The sequence below is a fragment of the Nannobrachium achirus genome, assembly GCF_963921795.1.
Source record: "Nannobrachium achirus genome assembly, chromosome: 22".
Taxonomy (NCBI): domain Eukaryota; kingdom Metazoa; phylum Chordata; class Actinopteri; order Myctophiformes; family Myctophidae; genus Nannobrachium; species Nannobrachium achirus.
This window is the reverse complement of record NC_137829.1, coordinates 36,900,910-36,920,069: the sequence shown is the minus strand read 5'-3', so window position 1 is coordinate 36,920,069 and position 19,160 is coordinate 36,900,910. Positions and strand designations below refer to the sequence as shown.

At 42.8% G+C, this 19,160-nt stretch overlaps 1 protein-coding gene and 1 long non-coding RNA gene across 2 annotated transcripts in view; both read left to right on the top strand.

The window, feature by feature from the left end:
- LOC308308325 overlaps window positions 1–19,160 on the top strand; it is an 839,845-nt gene that overhangs the window by 711,623 nt on the left and 109,062 nt on the right. The gene's annotated exons all lie outside the window — the stretch shown is intronic.
- The window catches only part of hdac4 (histone deacetylase 4), a gene marked incomplete at its 3' end in the record, with an annotated part of 312,733 nt that overhangs the window by 229,770 nt on the left and 63,803 nt on the right, over window positions 1–19,160 (top strand). The window contains exons 19-22 of the mRNA XM_080753473.1: window positions 2,777–2,884; window positions 7,039–7,094; window positions 7,620–7,707; window positions 18,561–18,680. Coding sequence (XP_080609599.1) covers window positions 2,777–2,884; window positions 7,039–7,094; window positions 7,620–7,707; window positions 18,561–18,680 — 372 coding nt within the window. The remainder of the gene's footprint in view (window positions 1–2,776; window positions 2,885–7,038; window positions 7,095–7,619; window positions 7,708–18,560; window positions 18,681–19,160) is intronic.

The following is a 19,160-nucleotide window of genomic DNA, read 5'->3' as shown; positions in this document are numbered from 1 at the left end:
TATTTTAATTGTAATTCTGCCCATTTAAAATATATGTACCATTCGAATATCTTAGTTACATCATTGTCGTTCATGTGAACTAGTTTGTTGAAGCTTATTCATTATAATTATCGAAATCGCTATGACTGTGCAGCGCCGTACTGCGCCCCAGCCGTGCTCCGCATCACGGCACCGCGGTGAAAGACTGAAGCGACTTTCTCCCACTGCATAACTCCACCCCCGGTAGCGAAAAGTGAATGTTTTTTTCTGGTTGGCCAGTCAGGGAGTCTCAGGGACCAATCAGAAGGCTGACAAACGGTGAATTGTAGGGAAGTATGGGCTTTATGCTAGAAACCCCTGTGTGGGCCCCAGCAGGAGTGGGTTCCACATTGTGTGTGTGTGTGTGTGTGTGTGTGTGTGTGTGTGTGTGTGTGTGCGTGTGTGTGTGTGTGTGTGTGTGTGTGTGCACGCAGCACACACCCTTCCTCTCTACCCTATCTTTTCCTGTCCGTCATGTCTCCCAATTGCAAATAGTGGAGGGGTCTTCAACGTTTTCAGGCCAAGGACCCCTTAGTTGAGAGAGAGATGAAGCAGGGACCCCCCACAACCTGTTCATAGATTCCATAGTTTCATTGTTTGACAGCACGATCATCAGTGTATTTTGGATTCATGTTAATGTGGGTTTTCAGATATTCAACAACTTGAACCGTCAATCCTTAAAAAAAAACTCAACTTTTCACTGTACTTAGTCTGCTCTTTTACCCCCTCCAAAGCACTTTGCCAAAAATAGCCGAGCTTGTAGATCTGCTATTTTTGGCGAAAGTTCTCCGAAATATGGAGGCTATAGGGTTCAAGTGGTTAATATAAAAAAGACAAGTTTCTATCCCAAGATTTGGAGGACCCCCTAGGGGGTCCCGGACCCCCTGTTGCAGACCCCTGAAACGGTGTATTGCCATGACCATTTGAAGGGTTTACACTGCACTGTGCATGGCTGTCATTACAATCACTCACACAGGGTAAATAATCTATATCTGTGCATAGAATTGTGTGTGCGTGCGTGCGTGCGTGCGTGCGTGCGTGCGTGCGTGTGTGCGCGCGCACGTGCGTGCGTGCGTACCGTGGTGATTGGGGTGCAGGGCCAGACGTGCTTCAGCATTAATCAAGCCTGACTGCTGAATCGCTGGCCTCTGTCTGAGAACACGCACGCACGCACGCACGCACACACACACACACACACACACACACACACACACACACACACACACACACACACCGTTCCCTGTTACTCGAGTCTCTTCATGTTTACGTCCCACAATTTATTATCTTTCTTATATCGACTTGGTTTCCCGGGTAGGTTTGTAAAACAAACACTATGACTGATTTGCAAATACTACTTGACCCAGGCTGTTGCACGTGAGCTTGTAGCCTTACAGCGTGCATGTCTCCAGAGCTCTCTGATTTGTATCCCAGCCACCCACAAACCTGCGCCTTCTCTGCACTCCTAGCATGCTACAGGCGTTTTATGGGGCTCCAAAGGTGCACTGTGACACCAAAAAAAAACGAAAAAAAAAAAAAACGAAATGTACAGTCAATTTAAGCATTTTAAACCTGGGATCCCTATTTTGGACATTCCAAAGTTTCCAAAGTTATTAGCACATACGCTGCCCTTTAAAAATTGTCATTTTCTGGCTGAACTGCCCCCAGTCTCCATAGACTGCCATGTAATCCATAGTGCACGGATCATGCACACCCATGCCTAGATCACGCACCACGTGTGTGCACGCCGTTCACAGCTTTCAAATAAAAACATCTGCTTGGAAATCCGTTCAGGCATTCATGAGATAGCAGCCATTATGTTTTCTTCAAATATAAACAAACATGGCTGCCATGTTTGAAAGATGGGTTTCGTACGGGGGTCAAATATGGAATTTCGCGATCACGATCATGCCTAGAAGGATGTCCAAAAATATTTTTTCAAATTCTTCTTTATGCAAAAACGGCCAAAAACCCGGGGAAACGGCATCAGACAACGGGAATAACTTTGGAGTTAATGAGTTAAAAACACCTGTTATAAGCATCCATTTTTGCACTCTGATTTTCCAGTGCAAAAGCATGGTGTGTCACCGTGTGTGGTGCGTGAATGTGCTTTGTTAACATTCTGATAAATTAAACAAGTTAGTTGATTCTGGTCATGTATCCTTTTGAAACTGCTTTCAAATATCAGGATTCAGTATGGAGTGTGAGTGTGTGAGTGTGTGTGTGACAGACAAATGGCCCCTTAATGATCAATAACTAGTGCAAACACACGTATAAATGTCAAACAACGCCATGTTCCAAAACCTCCAACAACACGCATGTTGACAGGGGTGTCACAAGGGGGGGAAAAGTGGGACTGAGTTACTAGGGCTCAAGGTGGAGGGGCCTTCATTATTGTATACTTTTAGCTATTGAAAAATAGCAGATATACAAGCTCTGCGAGCTTGTAGATCTGCTATTTTTGAAAAGTTGTGAAAATGTGTGCAAATCATTGAATATACATGTATTCTTTAAGCGAACATTAGTAACTCAAATTTTGCTTCTGGGGGGTCCCTGGAACTAAATATTTTGAGATGGGGGTCCGTGGCCAAATAGAAGACACTTATAGAATCGGGTCAAAAATATTCAAAGACTTGCACAAATGTTCACGATTTTTCAAAAATAGCAGATCTACAAGTATTTAAGCATGGCTCTGTGCATGTGTACTGATGTTTTACAGTCAGTGTTTTAAGCGTGGTTCTATGCATGTGTACCGGTGCAGGTGGACAGCGACACCATCTGGAACGAGGTGCACTCGTCCAGCGCGGCCCGTCTGGCTGTGGGTTCAGTGGTGGAGCTGGTCTTCAAGGTAGCGTCTGGAGAACTCAAGGTTAGTGAAGTTACTTCTACTATCTGCCTTCCCTATTTTTGGCGTGTGTGTGTGTGTGTGTGTGTGTGTGTGTGTGTGTGTGTGTGTGTGTGTGTGTGTGTGTGTGTGTGTGTGTGTGTGTGTGTGTGTGTGTGTGTGTGTGTGTGTGTGTGTGTGTGTGTGTGTGTGTGTGTGTGTGTGTGTGTGTGTGTTAGAAGATGATACAGGAGTTAGACCCCTCACATCCTACTTAAAGCAGATTTCTTTCTGGGTATTTTCCTCCTATATAGAAAGTCGATGGGAGCCCAACTTGATTTGGCTGTGGTCGCTGTGGCGACCCCGAAGGTCGTCGACCCCGAAGGTCGTCGGCTCGGGCGCCCTAGCTTGTCATGATTCCCGCTCCCGTTGACTTTTCAATTTACAATTTACAAATTAGGCAGCATTTAGCAGACACTCTTAATCCTGAGCGATTTACAATAATAATAGGTCAATGCATTAAGAAAGGTAATACATCAATACATTAAGAAAGGTAAAACATCAATACATCAACATTAATACATCAAATGCATTTCATTCCCGTCCTGTCCCAATCCCGGGATTAATAAAAAGTTGACTCCCATCCCATGGGAATCCTGAAAAAATGTCATCCTCTGGTGTGTGTGTGCGTATGTGCGTGCATGCATGCGTGTGTGCGTGCGTGCGTGCGCTCACCTACCAAAACACACTATCCAAGAGAGAGAGAGACTTGCGAGAATCTCGTCATACCTAAACCACTCCTGAGCTCGCAGCTCTCGGAGAGGCAGGAATGTGCCTCCTTCCCCAAGGCTCTTATTAGCACCTCTCAGACAGACGCCCCCCCCCCCCCCCCCCCCCCCACCACCCTACCGCCGTCTCGCCCGCCCGCCAGCCAGCCTTCCTGTGTCTGTGGCTGCGCCTGGCAGCGCCCGCTCAGTGTTTGAACCCAGCGGGGCGGCTGGGTGCGCGGGCACCAGCTATTGCAACAATCACTGCTAACAGGCCTCCTTTATTAGCCATACACCACAGCCACCTGCAGCGCAGCAGGCAGGCATGCCGCGGCGTTAGCCTAGCCGCTCCGCCGCGCCGCCGCGTTTAACCCATTCAGAACGGGTACACATTATTGCGTATCATTATTTTATGCTTTAACTATTGGAAAATTGCAGATATATAAGCTCACAGCGCGGCAACGAGTGCCGCGCTGCGAGCTTGTAGATCTGCTATTTTTGAAAAAATGTGAAAATTTGAATTTTGACCCGATTCTATAAGTGTCTTTTGAATCCTTCTAAGGTTTTTTGGAAAAACCTAAGTTTCTATGTCAGAAACCTGGCCAGCCATCGTCAAAGAAAAGGTCCTTTTCACTTTCAACTGGAGCTCAGTTAGTCTGTTCTTGAGAGACTACTGTGTCAGTGGTTCTCAAACTTTTTCATTTGAAGGACCCCCAAACTGATATGTATTTGGCCACGGACCCCCATCTCAAAATATTTAGTTCTAGGGACCACCCAGAAGCAACATTTGAGTTACAAACGTTCGCTTTAAAAATACATAATATTCAAAGATTTGCACACATTTTCACGACTTTTTCAAAAATAGCAGATCTACAAGCTCGCGCTGTGAGCTTGTATATCTGATATTTTTCACTGGTTAAATCATTCAATAATTCTAGGCCTAAATTGGTTTTAATGACATTCCTCACAGACATCGTACACAGCCCTGCCATGCTAACTAACACCCACATGGCGCTTTGGCAAGGGAACGCTATAGCTTTCATTACTTCCTGTACATTCGCGTGTGATTTAATTACCACAAAATATGTATGCGAGGTTACTGTATGTATCCACCAAAGTGCGTTTTTTACTAGTTTGTTATTTATTTAAGTGACTGAAATTAGATGAAACCGGCAATTTTTATTCCAGGAAAAATGGCTACTTCCTCCAATTAGGGTTGAAGTTCACAGGAAGTTACTTAGCCTCAACTTAACCTGATCTTAACACATTTATGCGCGCGCGCGCACAGTCGCACGCACACACACACACACACACACACACACACACACACACACACACACACACACACACACACACACACACACACACATACTCTCTCTCTCTCACTGCCCTGCCCTCCAGAGATCCTCCATAGCCCCAAAGAATGTAATAAATCTTCAAAACGCGTTTGCATCGCACTCTCATTCGTGCTCGTCATTCCCTTCTCTGTCTCTCTCTCTCCTCTCTCTCTCTCTCTCTCTCTCTCTCTCTCTCTCTCTCTCCCCCCGATTACACCTCGACACACAGTGCACTGCAGGCTTCTTTGACAGGGTATCCTCATGGCCAGCTGGGGCGGTTGTTTCTAGAACGATCCCCCTGACCAGCTGCTAATCCACAGCAGCTGCCTCAACATCATTATCCGGGGCCTGCCTCGCTCTGCATCGACCCGTACATCTATCTGACGTCCCCGCACAGCGCCGAGACCCCTGGAAGCAGTGGGCCGCAGTCCCACCGGTCCCCACATTAACACAGCAGCCCCCAACTGACCCTTCACAGCAGCCTGTGCGTGTGTGCGTGTGTGCGTGTCTATTAATTTGCATTCTGGAGCTTAGAAGTGAGGACATTCTTGGGAAGTTGTCAGTTGTTCAAATACATTAAGTAGTACTTTTACTATCATTAGTATTAAGTTAACTAGTGCGGGGCCTTAAGGGGAGACAATGCTAATTTCGTGCAAATCAGTCTAAAAGCGGCACATTTTGCACGCCCAGGGCTTGCTCTAATGATTTAGCTAGGGCGCCCGAGCCGACGACCTTCGGGGTCGCACACAAAACTTTCCTTGGGCTAGAAAAGGACCCACAAAACGATGGTTTAGTGATGAGTCATCACTTTTCACAGTTTTGTTGGTGTTTTTGGGGGCAATTTCTAGCCCAAGGAAAGTTTTTTTTTTGTCGCTTTTAGACTGATTTGCACGAAATGAGCATTGTCTCCCCTTAAGGCCCCGCACTAAACCACTTAAGCACCAATAGCTACTTTGACACATGGCGGTCAATCAATCAATCAATCGATCAATCCAACTTTATTACAGCCGGTGCCAATGGAAGATGTACAAAACAATAATCATCTATAAGCTCACCACAACACATTTGAGCTTAATAGATGGGATATTTTTGCCATCATTTCTTATAAAGTTTGTATATTTGTTAATTTTGATTTTGACATGCTATACTGTACACTGAATAGATATGGTTAAATATAGATTATTCCTATCGTCATATCATTCATAAGACAGTGGGGAAGATTAATCCTACATCCAAGGACATGGGGTTTCGGGGCAGTTCCAGTACAGTACACATACTGTATGAATGTACCAGTGACTGTGTGAAGGAGAAGTTGCTATCTTACCTTCATCTGAACTATAATCCATTCAGAACGGGTACACATTATAGTGTATTATTATTTTATGCTTTAACTATTGAAAAATAGCAGATATACAAGCTCACAGCGCGGCACCGGGTGCCGCGCTGCGAGCTTGTAGATCTGCTATTTTTGAAAAATCATGTAAATTAGAATTTTGACCCGATTCAATAAGTGTCTTTTGAATCCTTCTAAGATTTTTTTGAAAAACCCATGTTTCTATGTCAGCAATTTGGCTAGCCATCGTCAAAGAAAAGGTCCTTTTCACTTACATGGAGCTCAGTTGGTCTGTTCTTGAGAGACTACTATGTCAGTGGTGCTCAAACCTTTTCATGTGAAGGACCCCCAAACTGATATGTATTTGGCCATGGACCCCCATCTCAAAATATTTCGTTCCAGGGACCCCCCAGAAGCAAAATTTGAGTTACAAACGTTCGCTTTGAAAATACATATATTCAAAGATTTGCACACATTTTCACAACTTTTTTCAAAAATAGCAGATCTACAAGCTCGCAGCGCGGCACTCGGTGCCGTGCTGTGAGCTTGTATATCTGCTATTTTTCACTGGTTAAAGCATTCAATAATTCTAGGCCTAAATGGGTTAATCCATTCATTGGGAAATCAATTAGGTGTGAGCTGCAAGGGGATTTGAGAACATGGTCAGGGTCGACATGGGTCGTGTGTGCGCGCGTGCGTGTTTTATGCTGTGCTATATTTACTTAACCCTGTAGTCTAAAGGATTGTTGTTTTCATCGACAGAACGGTTTCGCCGTGGTGCGGCCCCCCGGACACCACGCGGAGGAGAGCACGCCTATGTAAGTAGTCAAATCGTTTTACGAAGCCTATATTGACCGAGAATACATTTAACGGCGGTTGTTGGGGAGAAAGGTTTACCGGAGCAACACACCAGGAGGATACTGTATTTCTCTGACTTCCCTCTTTCTCTCTCAAAACCCTCTATGTTAGAGGTGTTCAACGTTTTCAGGCCAAGGACCCCTTAGTTGAGAGAGAGTGATGAAGCAGGGACCCCCACAACCTGTTCATAGATTCCATATAGTTTCATGTTTTGACAGCACAATCATCAGTGTATTTTGGATTCATGTCAATTTGTGTTTTTAGATATTTAACCACTTGAACCGTCAAGACCTTTCACTCTGTACCTCTACAAGCTCACAACTGCGAGGCGTAGTGAGCTTGTAGATCTGCTATTTTATATTCTCAGAATATTGACACAAGGGGTTCAAGTGGTTAATCCCCCTGTAGTAACTCTGAGGACCCCCTACCTCCTCTGTATGTCCGACCGGCCTGGTGTTCCATACATCTGTCTTTTGCACCTCCAGGGGTTTCTGTTACTTCAACTCGGTGGCCATCGCCGCCAAGCTCCTGCAGCAGAGGCTCAGCGTCAGCAAGATCCTCATCGTGGACTGGGTGAGTCCATCACAGCATTTCAAGCCGTGACCCCCGAAATAATCATATTTTAACTGGGGACCCCTCCACCTCCACCCCGACGAGCACTAAGATAACACGGTTCTATTGTGAAAATAACAGATCTACATGTAGATCGTCTATTTTTACAATTTCTGCCTCTAATATTTGACAATTTGTCCTGTGTTTAATTTGTCGTTTTAGAGGTATTCAAAAATCCTTAACTTGTCACTTTGGAAATGTGCAGATACCTTATATATGTCACAGTTTTTTTGAGTTTCAGTGTAATTGAGAACATGAGCGCTCGTCGTGCGGCGTGGGGCGGAACAAGCGGTCGCTTTGATCCACAACAAGACAACGACAACGTAGCGTCGGCAGGAATGATAGCGCCTCACCCACGGAGGTTAGGGTTAGGGTTAGGGTTAGGCATAGTTTTACAGAGGTTAAGGTTAGGGTTAGGGTTAGGGTTAGAGTTAGGCATAGTAAGCTAATGGCTAAACACAGCTAAGCTAGGCTAGTAGATAAACAATGAAAGAGGTGTCGCAAACGAGTGACGTCAGCGACTACACAAGTGAATGGCTGTTGTCGCCATCTCATGGTGAATACGCAGAATTACACAGGTGCGCTGATAAGAGACTATCAAGGTGAATTCAGGCTTTAGCAAATCCCGCCCCATTCTGCCCTGTTACTATGGTGGGACATTTGACCCTGGGCAGATTGTTTTTATAGTGGCAGTGAATGGGATTGTTTTATTTTTTCATAGCCTCATTACAGCTATATAAAGTACCAAAGGAAAAACATCTAGGTGATATTAATAAAAAGGGAAGACAAAGGTACAGTAGTTACATTGCAAAACAGGGGGTTTCCCCGAAAATACATGTTTTAATTTGTTTAATCCCAGTGGGACAGAATCATCCATTGCAGATTCTTTTATAGTGGAAGTGGATGGGATTTTTTTATTTTTTCATAGCCTCATTACAGCTATATAAAGTACCAAAAAAAGGGAAGAAAAAGGTACGGTAATTACATAGCAAAACAGTAGTTTCCCCCCGAAAATATATGTTTTAATTAGTTTAATCCTCTGGATCAGAGAGAGAATAGAAAGAGAAAGCGCATTGCATCTTGGGTAGGAAGAGGAGAGCCAGATTATAGTTCTCCTCACATAATAGGCTGGCTTTTCGTAATTCTGCCCATTTAAAATATATGTACCCAATCGTAACTCTTAGACCATTGATAAGGTCCATGTGAACTAGTTTGTTGAAGCTTATTCATTATGATGAGCGAGATCGCTATCACCGCCCGCGGCCGTACTGGACGAATGCTGTGTCGCGCAGAGCGGACAGTTTTTGAAAGCCTGAAGCAACATTCTCCACTGCACAAACTCCACCCCCGATAGCAAAAAGTGAATGGTTTTTCTGGTTGGCCAGTCAGGGAGTCTCAGGGACCAATCAGAAGGCTGACAAACGGTGAATTGATCCAGGTGGTGGTAGGGGTGTGTGGTGAACGACAAAACGAGCGTTCTTACCCCAATCTCACTGTGTTACCCAAACTGACTAACATATACACTTAAATTTCATGTTGGTTTGTTTAATGTTGAGTGAGAAATGTTGCACATTAAGTTAATCATCTGGGGACACCCGAAAAATAATTTGGGGACCCCTCTGGGGGTCCCGAACCACAGGTTGAGAAACAGTTCATTACAGAACACAGCAAGCCTGCCTGCTCACTTGGCTCAAATGCCTTTTTAATTCTAATGTAAATACATTTGATGTTGTTGTCCTATAAGGTGTACACACATTTAACCCATTAACACTTTCTCAGCCTGATCTCACTTTTACACAATTATAGCTAAGGTGTTCTCAGCCAGATCTCATTTTTGCACACTTTTTCACAATAGGTGAAATAAATGATAACGATCGAAAAAAAAAAAAAAACTATCGGTAGCCCTTCTCTGTCTCACCACCGGTCTAACCAATAGCATGATTCTTCTCTATGCATGAACCGGAAGTGCTTTTGATCGCTTCCGGGGCAGATTAGCCTTTTCCCATAGACTTACTGTATAGACGTTAGCGTTAGCATAGCCGTTGTCCTAGCGGCTAGGCTAATGAAAGTTTGGCCATGGATTGTACACACGGAGATGATCACATGCGCCCACATAGATGTGCACGGATCGTGCACGTGAAACGCACGGGTGGAAAGACGACTCGGCCAAAATCCCCACTATATGCCAATGCAGATCCAGATATTTATGGTGAGTTTATGACTGTGGGATCGAAAAAAAGAAGGAAAAAACGGCGTCCAAGAAGGAGGGGGGGCGGGCTGATGTTTATAAACATAATATCAGATCATAATACAATATTAGAAATTTCCGGCTAGTCCACAGACAAGCCATTCTGGACCAGGCTAGTCCACAGACAAGCCATTCTGACCAGGGCACCAGGCTATGAAAGAGTTAAGACCTGGCGTTGTGTCACTTTATTTTATGCGTTAGCTATTCAAAAACAGCATTTATTTAAATTCAAAAACAGCTATTTTTGAATAGCTCATGTTGCTATCATGAGCACCACTGTTTTTCAAAAACCTTTGAAGGATTTAGAAGACATTTATATACTGCTCAAAGAAATGAAGGGAACAAAATGGTCCCTTAAATTATTTGAATTTATTTGAGTATAGTATACTGTAGTACTGCTCAAAGAAATCTCAAAGAATTAAGGGAACATTTTGTTCCCTTCGTTTCTTTGAGCAGTAGAATCGACATTTATAGAATTTACAGATCTGCTATTTTTGGCTAAAGTTCTCAGAATATGGACGCTAGGGTTCAAGTGGTTAATATAAAAAAGGAGAAAAAAGTTTCTATCACTCAAAGATTTGGAGGACCCCCTGTAGTAACTCTGAGGACCCCCTAGAGGCCCCGGACCCTCCGTTGAAGACCCTCGGTCTAACGCGACACAGAAGTGTTCCATATCTCAGTGGGTTTATACACTCAGAGCATCCCTGCCTATTTCTGTGGGAATAGGATTACCAATCCAGTCACGGTATCAATGAAACTGAAGGTTCTTTCAGCAGTGTGCCAGTATGTGACACAGCACAGGAATAAAAATAAAAGTGTGGTTTGCATCAACGCAAGTCATGGCTTGCAACCACCATGACACACGGAATCCGCAGGGAAAATAGTGTTTCTACAACATACATACTGTACAGCAGTGGTTCTCAACCTGTGGGTCGGGACCCCCAGTGGGGTCCCCAAATTATTTTGGGGGGGTCGCCAGATGATTAACTTAATGTGCAACATTGTTTTCTCACTCAACAGTAAACAAACCAACATAAAGTTTAAGTGTATAGAGGGTATCTGCACATTTCTAAAGTGACAATTTAAGGACTTTTTAATACCTCTAAAATGACAAATGAAACATTGGCCAAATATTAGAGGCAGAAATTGTGAAAATAGCCGATCTACATGCTCACAAAGAACCGCTATACAAAATGTAATGCCTCAACTCTTAGTGCTCGTCAGGGTGGGGGGTCCCCAGTTAAAATATGATTATTTTGGGGGTCGCGGCCTGAAAAGGTTCAGAACTACTCATGTACAGTACAGTGCATGCGGCCAGAAGTGCCTGCAGAGATCACGTGTACCACATTATTGTGAGGAAATTCCCCCAAAAAGTATTGGAAAAAAAAACTCTCAGATTGGTGGAAAATCTTACTTGGGACATTTTTATTCTATACTGTATACTTATAGGACAAAAGATGAAGTTGAGTGTAATAACTCATGGTTTCCGGGGAACATACACAAATGGGAAATAAACATTTTAACCCATTTAGACCTGAACACATTATGACGCAATATTTTATGCTTTAACTATTGAAAAATAGCAGATATACAAGCTCACAGCGTGGCACCGAGTGCCGCGCTGCGAGCTTGTAGATCTGCTATTTTTGAAAAAACGTGAAAATTAGAATTTTGACCCGATTCTATAAGTGTCTTTTGAATCCTTCTAAGATTTTTGGAAAAACTATGTCAGCAATCTGGCTAGCCATCGTCAAAGAAAAGGTCCTTTTCACTTAACTGGAGCTCAGTTAGTCTGTTCTTGAGAGACTACTATGTCAGTGGTTCTCAAACTTTTTCATGTGAAGGACCCCCAAAATGATATTTATTTGGCCACGGACTCCCATTTCAAAATATCTAGTTCCAGGGACCCCCCAGAAGCAAAATTTTAGTTGCAAACGTTCGCTTTGAAAATACATATATTCGAAGATTCGCACACATTTTCACGACTTTTTCAAAAATAGCAGATCTACAAGCTCGCAGCGCGGCACTCGGTGCCGCGCTGTGAGCTTGTATATCTGCTATTTTTCACTGGTTAAAACATTCAATAATTCTAGGCCTAAATGGGTTAAAACGAAATAACAAAATGTCAGCTAAACTGTGGGAAGAGTAGCACAGCAAACCGTTGCGGGTATAATAAAGAATAATATGTGCGATTGCCCTACTGCGGGTTGCCTGAGGCAACCACACTAATAAGTCAAATCACAATGGCGGGGACATAAATGCACTGTAGCTGCATGTCTTGTGGTTCTCGTGTTGCCTGTGTTCTGTGTTGTACATGCACTAATAATAGGCATTATAGCATTATCACGTCATTGCTTTCCTCCCCAGTTGCATATTTTGTTTTATGATGAGTTTCGGTGAGAGGGTGGGAATAACAGTGGCGGAAAAAGGACTCACATTTTTTTTTACTTAAATAAAAGTATCAATACCTCATTTGTAGAAGTACTCTGTTAAAAGTAGTAAAGCATGGGTATTCAACTGGCGGCCCGCGGGCCAAATGCGGCCTGCGGGGACCTTCCTTGTGGCCTCTGGAGCAATTTAAAAAAAAAAAAAAAATCCAAAATCGTTTTTTTGTGGAGGCTAATGAACGTTATAGATATGGTTTGTGCGATATGAAACGTGAGCTTCATTTAGCATAATCACAGTAGGCTAATCCCTAATCATATTCCATCAAGTGACTCCAGTCAGAGCACTGCAGCAGAGTGGAGTGTGTGTGTGTGCGACCCACCTGATCCTCGTTGAGCATCGTTAAAGCATCAAAGAAGGCAATTGTGTGTGCACTGTCAATAAGGTCGACACCAATGCCAGGTTGGCCATCACTAGTGTGATGTAGTTAGCACTAGGTTTTACCAAAGCATGTTTACAGTTGTCAACTTGTTGAACAGAAATTAAGCACATTAACATGAAAAGTATTCTACTGGAAAAAATATTCTGCTTTGCAATGTAGTTAGATGAAAATGTGGTTGTTTGTGAAAATGTAGTGAAAATGTGGTTGTGCCGTTGGGGGGGGGGGGGGGGGGGGGGGGCGTTAGTGCGGCCCCCGGCCCCTTGGGTTTCTGTCAATGTGGCCCCCTGGACAATTTAGTTGAATACCCCTGTAGTAAAGAATAGAAAATGTACCTTGAGTAAAACTACAAAAGCATTGGCATCAAAATGCATATCTTTTGATGAAAAAGAAGGGTCGCCCTGCCATCAACGAGGTGGTGACCAGGGAATATACTTGATGCAAATACGTAGTTATAAAAATACATTTATAAATCAAGGACATTTCTGTTTATTTTTTGTATTGAAAACGTATATCGAACCATGACACCAAAATGTCGAACCGAACCGAACCGTGAATTTTGTAAACCGTTGCACCCTTACTATATAAATATATATTTATATACATACATATATACAGCTAAAAGTAAAAGTACAAAATGTTTGAAAATAGCCGATCTACAAGCTCACAACGTGTCGTGAGCGTGTAGATCGGCTATTTTCAAATAGCCAAGGTTTAAAATAGGGCTGAAGTGGTTTATGTATGTTTTAACATATTATAATTTATATCAGCAAAGTAACTACTAACTATAGTTTTCAAATACATGTAGTGGAGTAAAAGTACAATATTTGGATCCCAGATGCAGTGGCATAGAAGTAAAAGTATTGGAATTTGGAAATACTCAAGTAAAGCACAAATACCTCAAAACTGTACTTGAGTAAAAGTACTTAGTTACTTTACACCACTGGGGAATAATACCATTAGGGGGTTCGGGGAGGACCTGCAACACAACGTCGTTGTCGGGTGGAAAGCTTGTATGTTCAAAACCGTCCATTTTGTAAATATCACTAGAGGGCCGCTCACATCTAGTTAAAAAAGTAAAAAAAAAAAAAGTAAAAAAACAAAAAAAAAAAGGAAAAAAAAAAAAATTGGGGGGGGAACTATTGTGGCGGAACTATTGTGCCGCAGCGCACGTTTCCGGTCGGACATATTTGACCGGCGGACTACTTTATACAGAGGCAAAATATGAGGGTAATAACGAATACAACTGTATACAGAGGTTTGGAAACGACATCTTGCAAAGGTGACATGGGTGTTTGAATTTTTAAGCTATATTTAGTACATAATGTAGTACATCTTGGCCAAGTGGTTTGGTATTTAAGTTAGCGATACATGACCCGGAAGTAGATCACTTACTCTTTTGTAATATAAAGATTTAAAAATGATTTAAAATAGTTCTGTGCGGCAGTCTTGTATGCTGAAGCAGGGATTTACTTTACGAAAAAACAAAAAATGTGAAACTTAGAGATGCAAGCTTTCCACCCGACAGCAACGATAAACGGTTCTCCAAATCCTGGAGTATGCGCCTGGTGACCACCGAGTCCGCAATACGCTCCCAAACAATGACAGCGTTGTCGGGCCTGTGCACGACAGCCACCACCAGACATTTGTCAACAAGACAGTGGCTTGAAACCAGTGGTGTTAAGTAACTTAAGTGCATTTACTAAGCACTGTACTTAAGTACAATTTCTTTACTGGAGTATTTCCAATACTTTTACTTCTATTCCACTACATCTCGGATCCAAATATTGTACCTTTACTCCACTACGATCATTTGAAAACTTTAGTTACTAGTTACGTTGCGGATATAAATTATAATATTATAAAACTTACATGAACCACTTTAGCCCCATTTTATACCTTGGCTATTTGAGAATTGCAGATCTACAAGCTTCAGAGCTGCTATTTTCAAAATGTTTTACTTTTACATTTGGTATTTGGTACTTTCATACTTTTACTTAAGTACATTTTGAATTCCGGACTTTTATTTGTAAGGGTGCACACACGCGTGATTATGGATCCCACTGGGAAAGATGGATGGAAACGGCATAGAGCGCTCGTTTTCACAGTTATTGTCCACGACACTGCAAGGCGGAGCGCCGCGCGAGTTACGAAGCCGTGGTGAATGCAATCGTTCTATTTATGCCCAGGCCGTAAGGCCTGGGCAAGCGCACGATAAACGCAATGATAATTGGGGTTTGGTGCACCTCGCGCGGTCCAAGAGACTACAACGGAGCGCTCCCTACGTCCGGTTCAGCCAATCACAAGCTTCAAAAATGAGTCCGGGGCGTGGTTATCCATTTTTCCCAGTGGGATCCATAATCACGCTGCACACACACCAAAGTGGTTGCCAGTGGATAAACTCTTTTGGTGCGCGGCTGACTACAAACGCAGAGAGTGCATTCTGTCCCAAAGACAGCGACGCGCCTGTCAGTCACTTCCAAAACCCTCCCCATTCCATACCTCCGACTCACCCGATTGGACAGAGGGGAAAAACCGGAGCTCCAGCATAAACGCAAGGTCGGCGCAGCGCACAGATATCCTCCACTGACATGAAAACGCTCCCTTCCCATTGAAATGCATTGGCGGAACGCAGATTCCACTCTCATAGGTACTTTGGTGTGGGTGCAGCCTAACAGAGTATTTCTATATGTACTGTAGTATTGATACTTTTACTTATGTAAACATAGTTACGAGTACTTTTTCCACCACCTCTTGAAATATCAGCTATTTGGGTCAGACACTCCCGTCCCTTCCTTTTAGAAGGAGCTCCAAACAAACGGTTAAGAGAGACGAAATAACCCATTTCGACAGCGTGACGAAACCTCGCCCATGTCCCGCCGTGTCCGTGAGCGTTGCCCTACGGTGGCATGCTCATGCCCATCCCCAGAGCTCTTTGAAGAGACTTTTTCATTTCCTCTCTGTCTGTCATGGGGGGGTGGGGGGGGCTGTGGCTTGCTGTCGTGCCACAGTGCAGGGACATGTCATGTCATGACGCCAAACCCTCCAGCCAAAAGGGACATTTCTGGGAGCCATTGCATTAAAACATTCCTAGGATGTAGTGGTGGGTTGAGGTCACTTTTTTTTAATGGCTGTCTTGTTGTCGGGGCCAGCTTAGAAATGAATAGGTATTGTTTTGCTAAAGAGCCGCAATTCTTTTATTTTATTTCTTTATTGCATGTCGCCAGGGGCGTCACAAGGGGTAGGAAAGTGGGACTGCGTTACTGGGGCCCAAGGTGGAGGGGCCCTAATAACTTTATCTATTGAAAAATGGCAGATATACAAGCTCACAGCGCGGCACCGAGTGCCGCGCTGCGAGCTTGTAGATCTGCTATTTTTGAAAAGTTGTGAAAATGTGTGAAAATCTTTGAATATATGTATTTTTTAAGCGAACATTTCTAACTTAAATTTTGCTTCTGGGGGTCCCTTGAACTAAATATTTTAAGATCGGGGTCCGTGACCAAATACATATCATCTTGGGGGTCCTTGACACAGGTTTCTTGCACACATTTTCATGATTTTTCAAAAATAGCAGATATACAAGCTCACAGCGCGGCACTCGGTGCCGCGCTGTGAGCTTGTATATCTGCTATTTTTCAATAGTTAACATTCATGGGGGGCCCGCAGTGAATCCTTGTACCCAGGGCCCAGAATTTGGTGTGACGCCCCTGCATGTCGCTGTCCGTCCCCGTCAGCGTTACGTCGTGGCCTCGTGGCTGAGACGTGGACTAATTGTCTGGCAGCTTTTCAGTGATTATTCCATTGTGTCCAGCTGTTTAGATGGAGGCCTCAGTTCTCTTTTGGATTGCCGTCTTAACCAAAATAGCTGAATTGTAATTCAGCCACATGGTCCCCAGCATCCTATTCTGGGCATGTCGCAATATGGGAAGAAATGTCAGATCTACAAGCTCACAACGCATCTCAACGCGGCGCTATTTTTTTGGGGGCGAAGAGATCTGCTGTAGAGGGGGGAAAAGTACAGCGCTCTGGGGGACCCTGGTCAATTTTATCAAGTATATTGTAGGGTTTAGGTCATACAAGGGCAACTGGCGGCCCGGGGGCCACATGCGGCCCCCACCTTCACTTAATGCAGCCCGCAGGTTAATATCAGAATACTGATATATTATTGATTTCAACTGTTATAATTCCAAATGTGCAAACATGACCCGCTTTAATTACTTCTGTCGACTGTATATTAGTATCTTCTTGATGACTAGTAGCCTACAATAGTATTTTTTTTTTATGTCCAATGCATTTGTGATTAAGTTCATAAAGTAAAGGCCTCTCCATACTTCGACCGAAACCTTTGTTTTCGGTCAAAAGGTCCTTTTCTACCATAAAATTATATCCCTCGGGACTTCTGAAAAGCATTGGACCGAACGAGAGTTTGTAAATTTGCACGTCGGAAAACACAACTCATCGAACATTTCGGTCGAAGTATGGAGAGGCCTTAACTCTTTGAGTGCCAATCCCGAACTAGTTCGGCTTTATTAGCGTATCGTAGAGTGCCGATCCCGAACAAGTTCGGCTTTAAAAAAAATAAAATAAAAATAAAAATTTGAAAAAATGTTTTTTGAATTTTTTTTTTTTTTTTTTTTGGACCCCATCAAATCTGGTGAACATGATTTCAATCGCGATTTTGCATGTTCCACCCCCATACAACCCCATCTAACATACAGGGCAGCCATTTTTGTTTACATTACATGTAAAACATAATGGCGATTATCTCAAGAATGCCTGAACGGATTTCCAATCGGATATTTTTGTTTGAAAGCTGTGAACAAACTGCACAAATCCACTCCAATGCAATCCAGGATTGCATTGGATTTTTTAGAGCTCATTCTTCTCTGTTTTTTTCCCATGCATGAGGTGTGCAAGGTTTAATCATGGCTAAGTTGACGAAAATAAGGCTTCTAAAATGCTTGGTAGCCAATAGCTAACTTCAAGCTAACTTCATCCTCTTCCTGTACATGCACAAAGGAAAGTGTTCAGGCAAGTCATGGCTCCAGGGCTTGGGCATGCATTACCAGCATATCTCTATTATTCTCTGGTCACTGGGCGCCCTCTAGTGGTGATAGGCTGGCACTCAATGAGTTAAGAAGTAACATAAGAACATGTACATGCATTTGAAATTAAATAAAAAAACTTTTCAGGATACCAATTAAATAAAATTGCAAAAATAGCAGATCTACAAGCTCAAAACGCGTCGCAGTGCGACGCGTTTTGAGCTTGTAGATCTGCTATTTTTGCTATTTTTTTTTACTGTATATGCATTGTGGCCCTCTGGAGTGTGTGTGAAAATATAGTGGCCCCAGCATCAAAGTTGCCCATCCCTGGTTTCAATCAATCAATCAATCAATCTTTATTTATATAGCACATTTCATACAGCGAGTGCAGCCCAATGCGCTTCACAGATCAAAATACATTTATAAGCAATAAGGAAAGGAGAAAAAAAAACTATTTAACATAAATATTAAATATCTATATATACATATATGGTATATATAAACATATACATATATAAATATATATATAAATATATATAAACATATGAATATAAAACAGATACAAATACAGACATGAGAATAGAAACATTAAAAAATATATATGGGAGCGGTTTAGGTGGTTTGTAACAAAACTATTTTTTCCCCTACTACTCTAGCTTACTTCTAACTCATCTCATCTGTCTTTACTGGTTGCTAGGATGTTCACCATGGTAACGGCACCCAACAGGCCTTCTACAGTAATCCCAACATCCTCTACCTGTCGCTCCATCGCTATGACGACGGAAACTTCTTCCCTGGCAGTGGGGCCCCTGACGAGGTGAGGAGAGGGATCTGTTTGTCTGTTCTTGTCTTTTGTGTGATGGTACAGTATGTCATATACCGTATGTTACCAAGGTGAATGTATAAATATAAAATATATATATATATATATATATATATATATATATATATATATATATATATTATGATTTTTTTTTTGTTCAAGTCGATTCGACTTACAGTAAAGTCGAAGTCGAGTCGATCCGTCATTTTATGACGTCATATATGATATATATATATACGGCAGATTCAGAATTGGAGTATTTGCATTCGAAAAACCAAACTTTTAACTGGCAGTTAACATGATATGTGAACTGTGGCCCAGACACAGATAGGTGACAACTGTTCCATTAACTTCGGCCAAGCTCCGCTGCAGCAGTTACAGTAGCTTACAGTTGTCCTCTAGCGGTCTCTGCTGTCTCCAGAGAGCAGTGAACACATTGCTGTCTCATATATTAGTGAACAGTTCCCCCCAGTG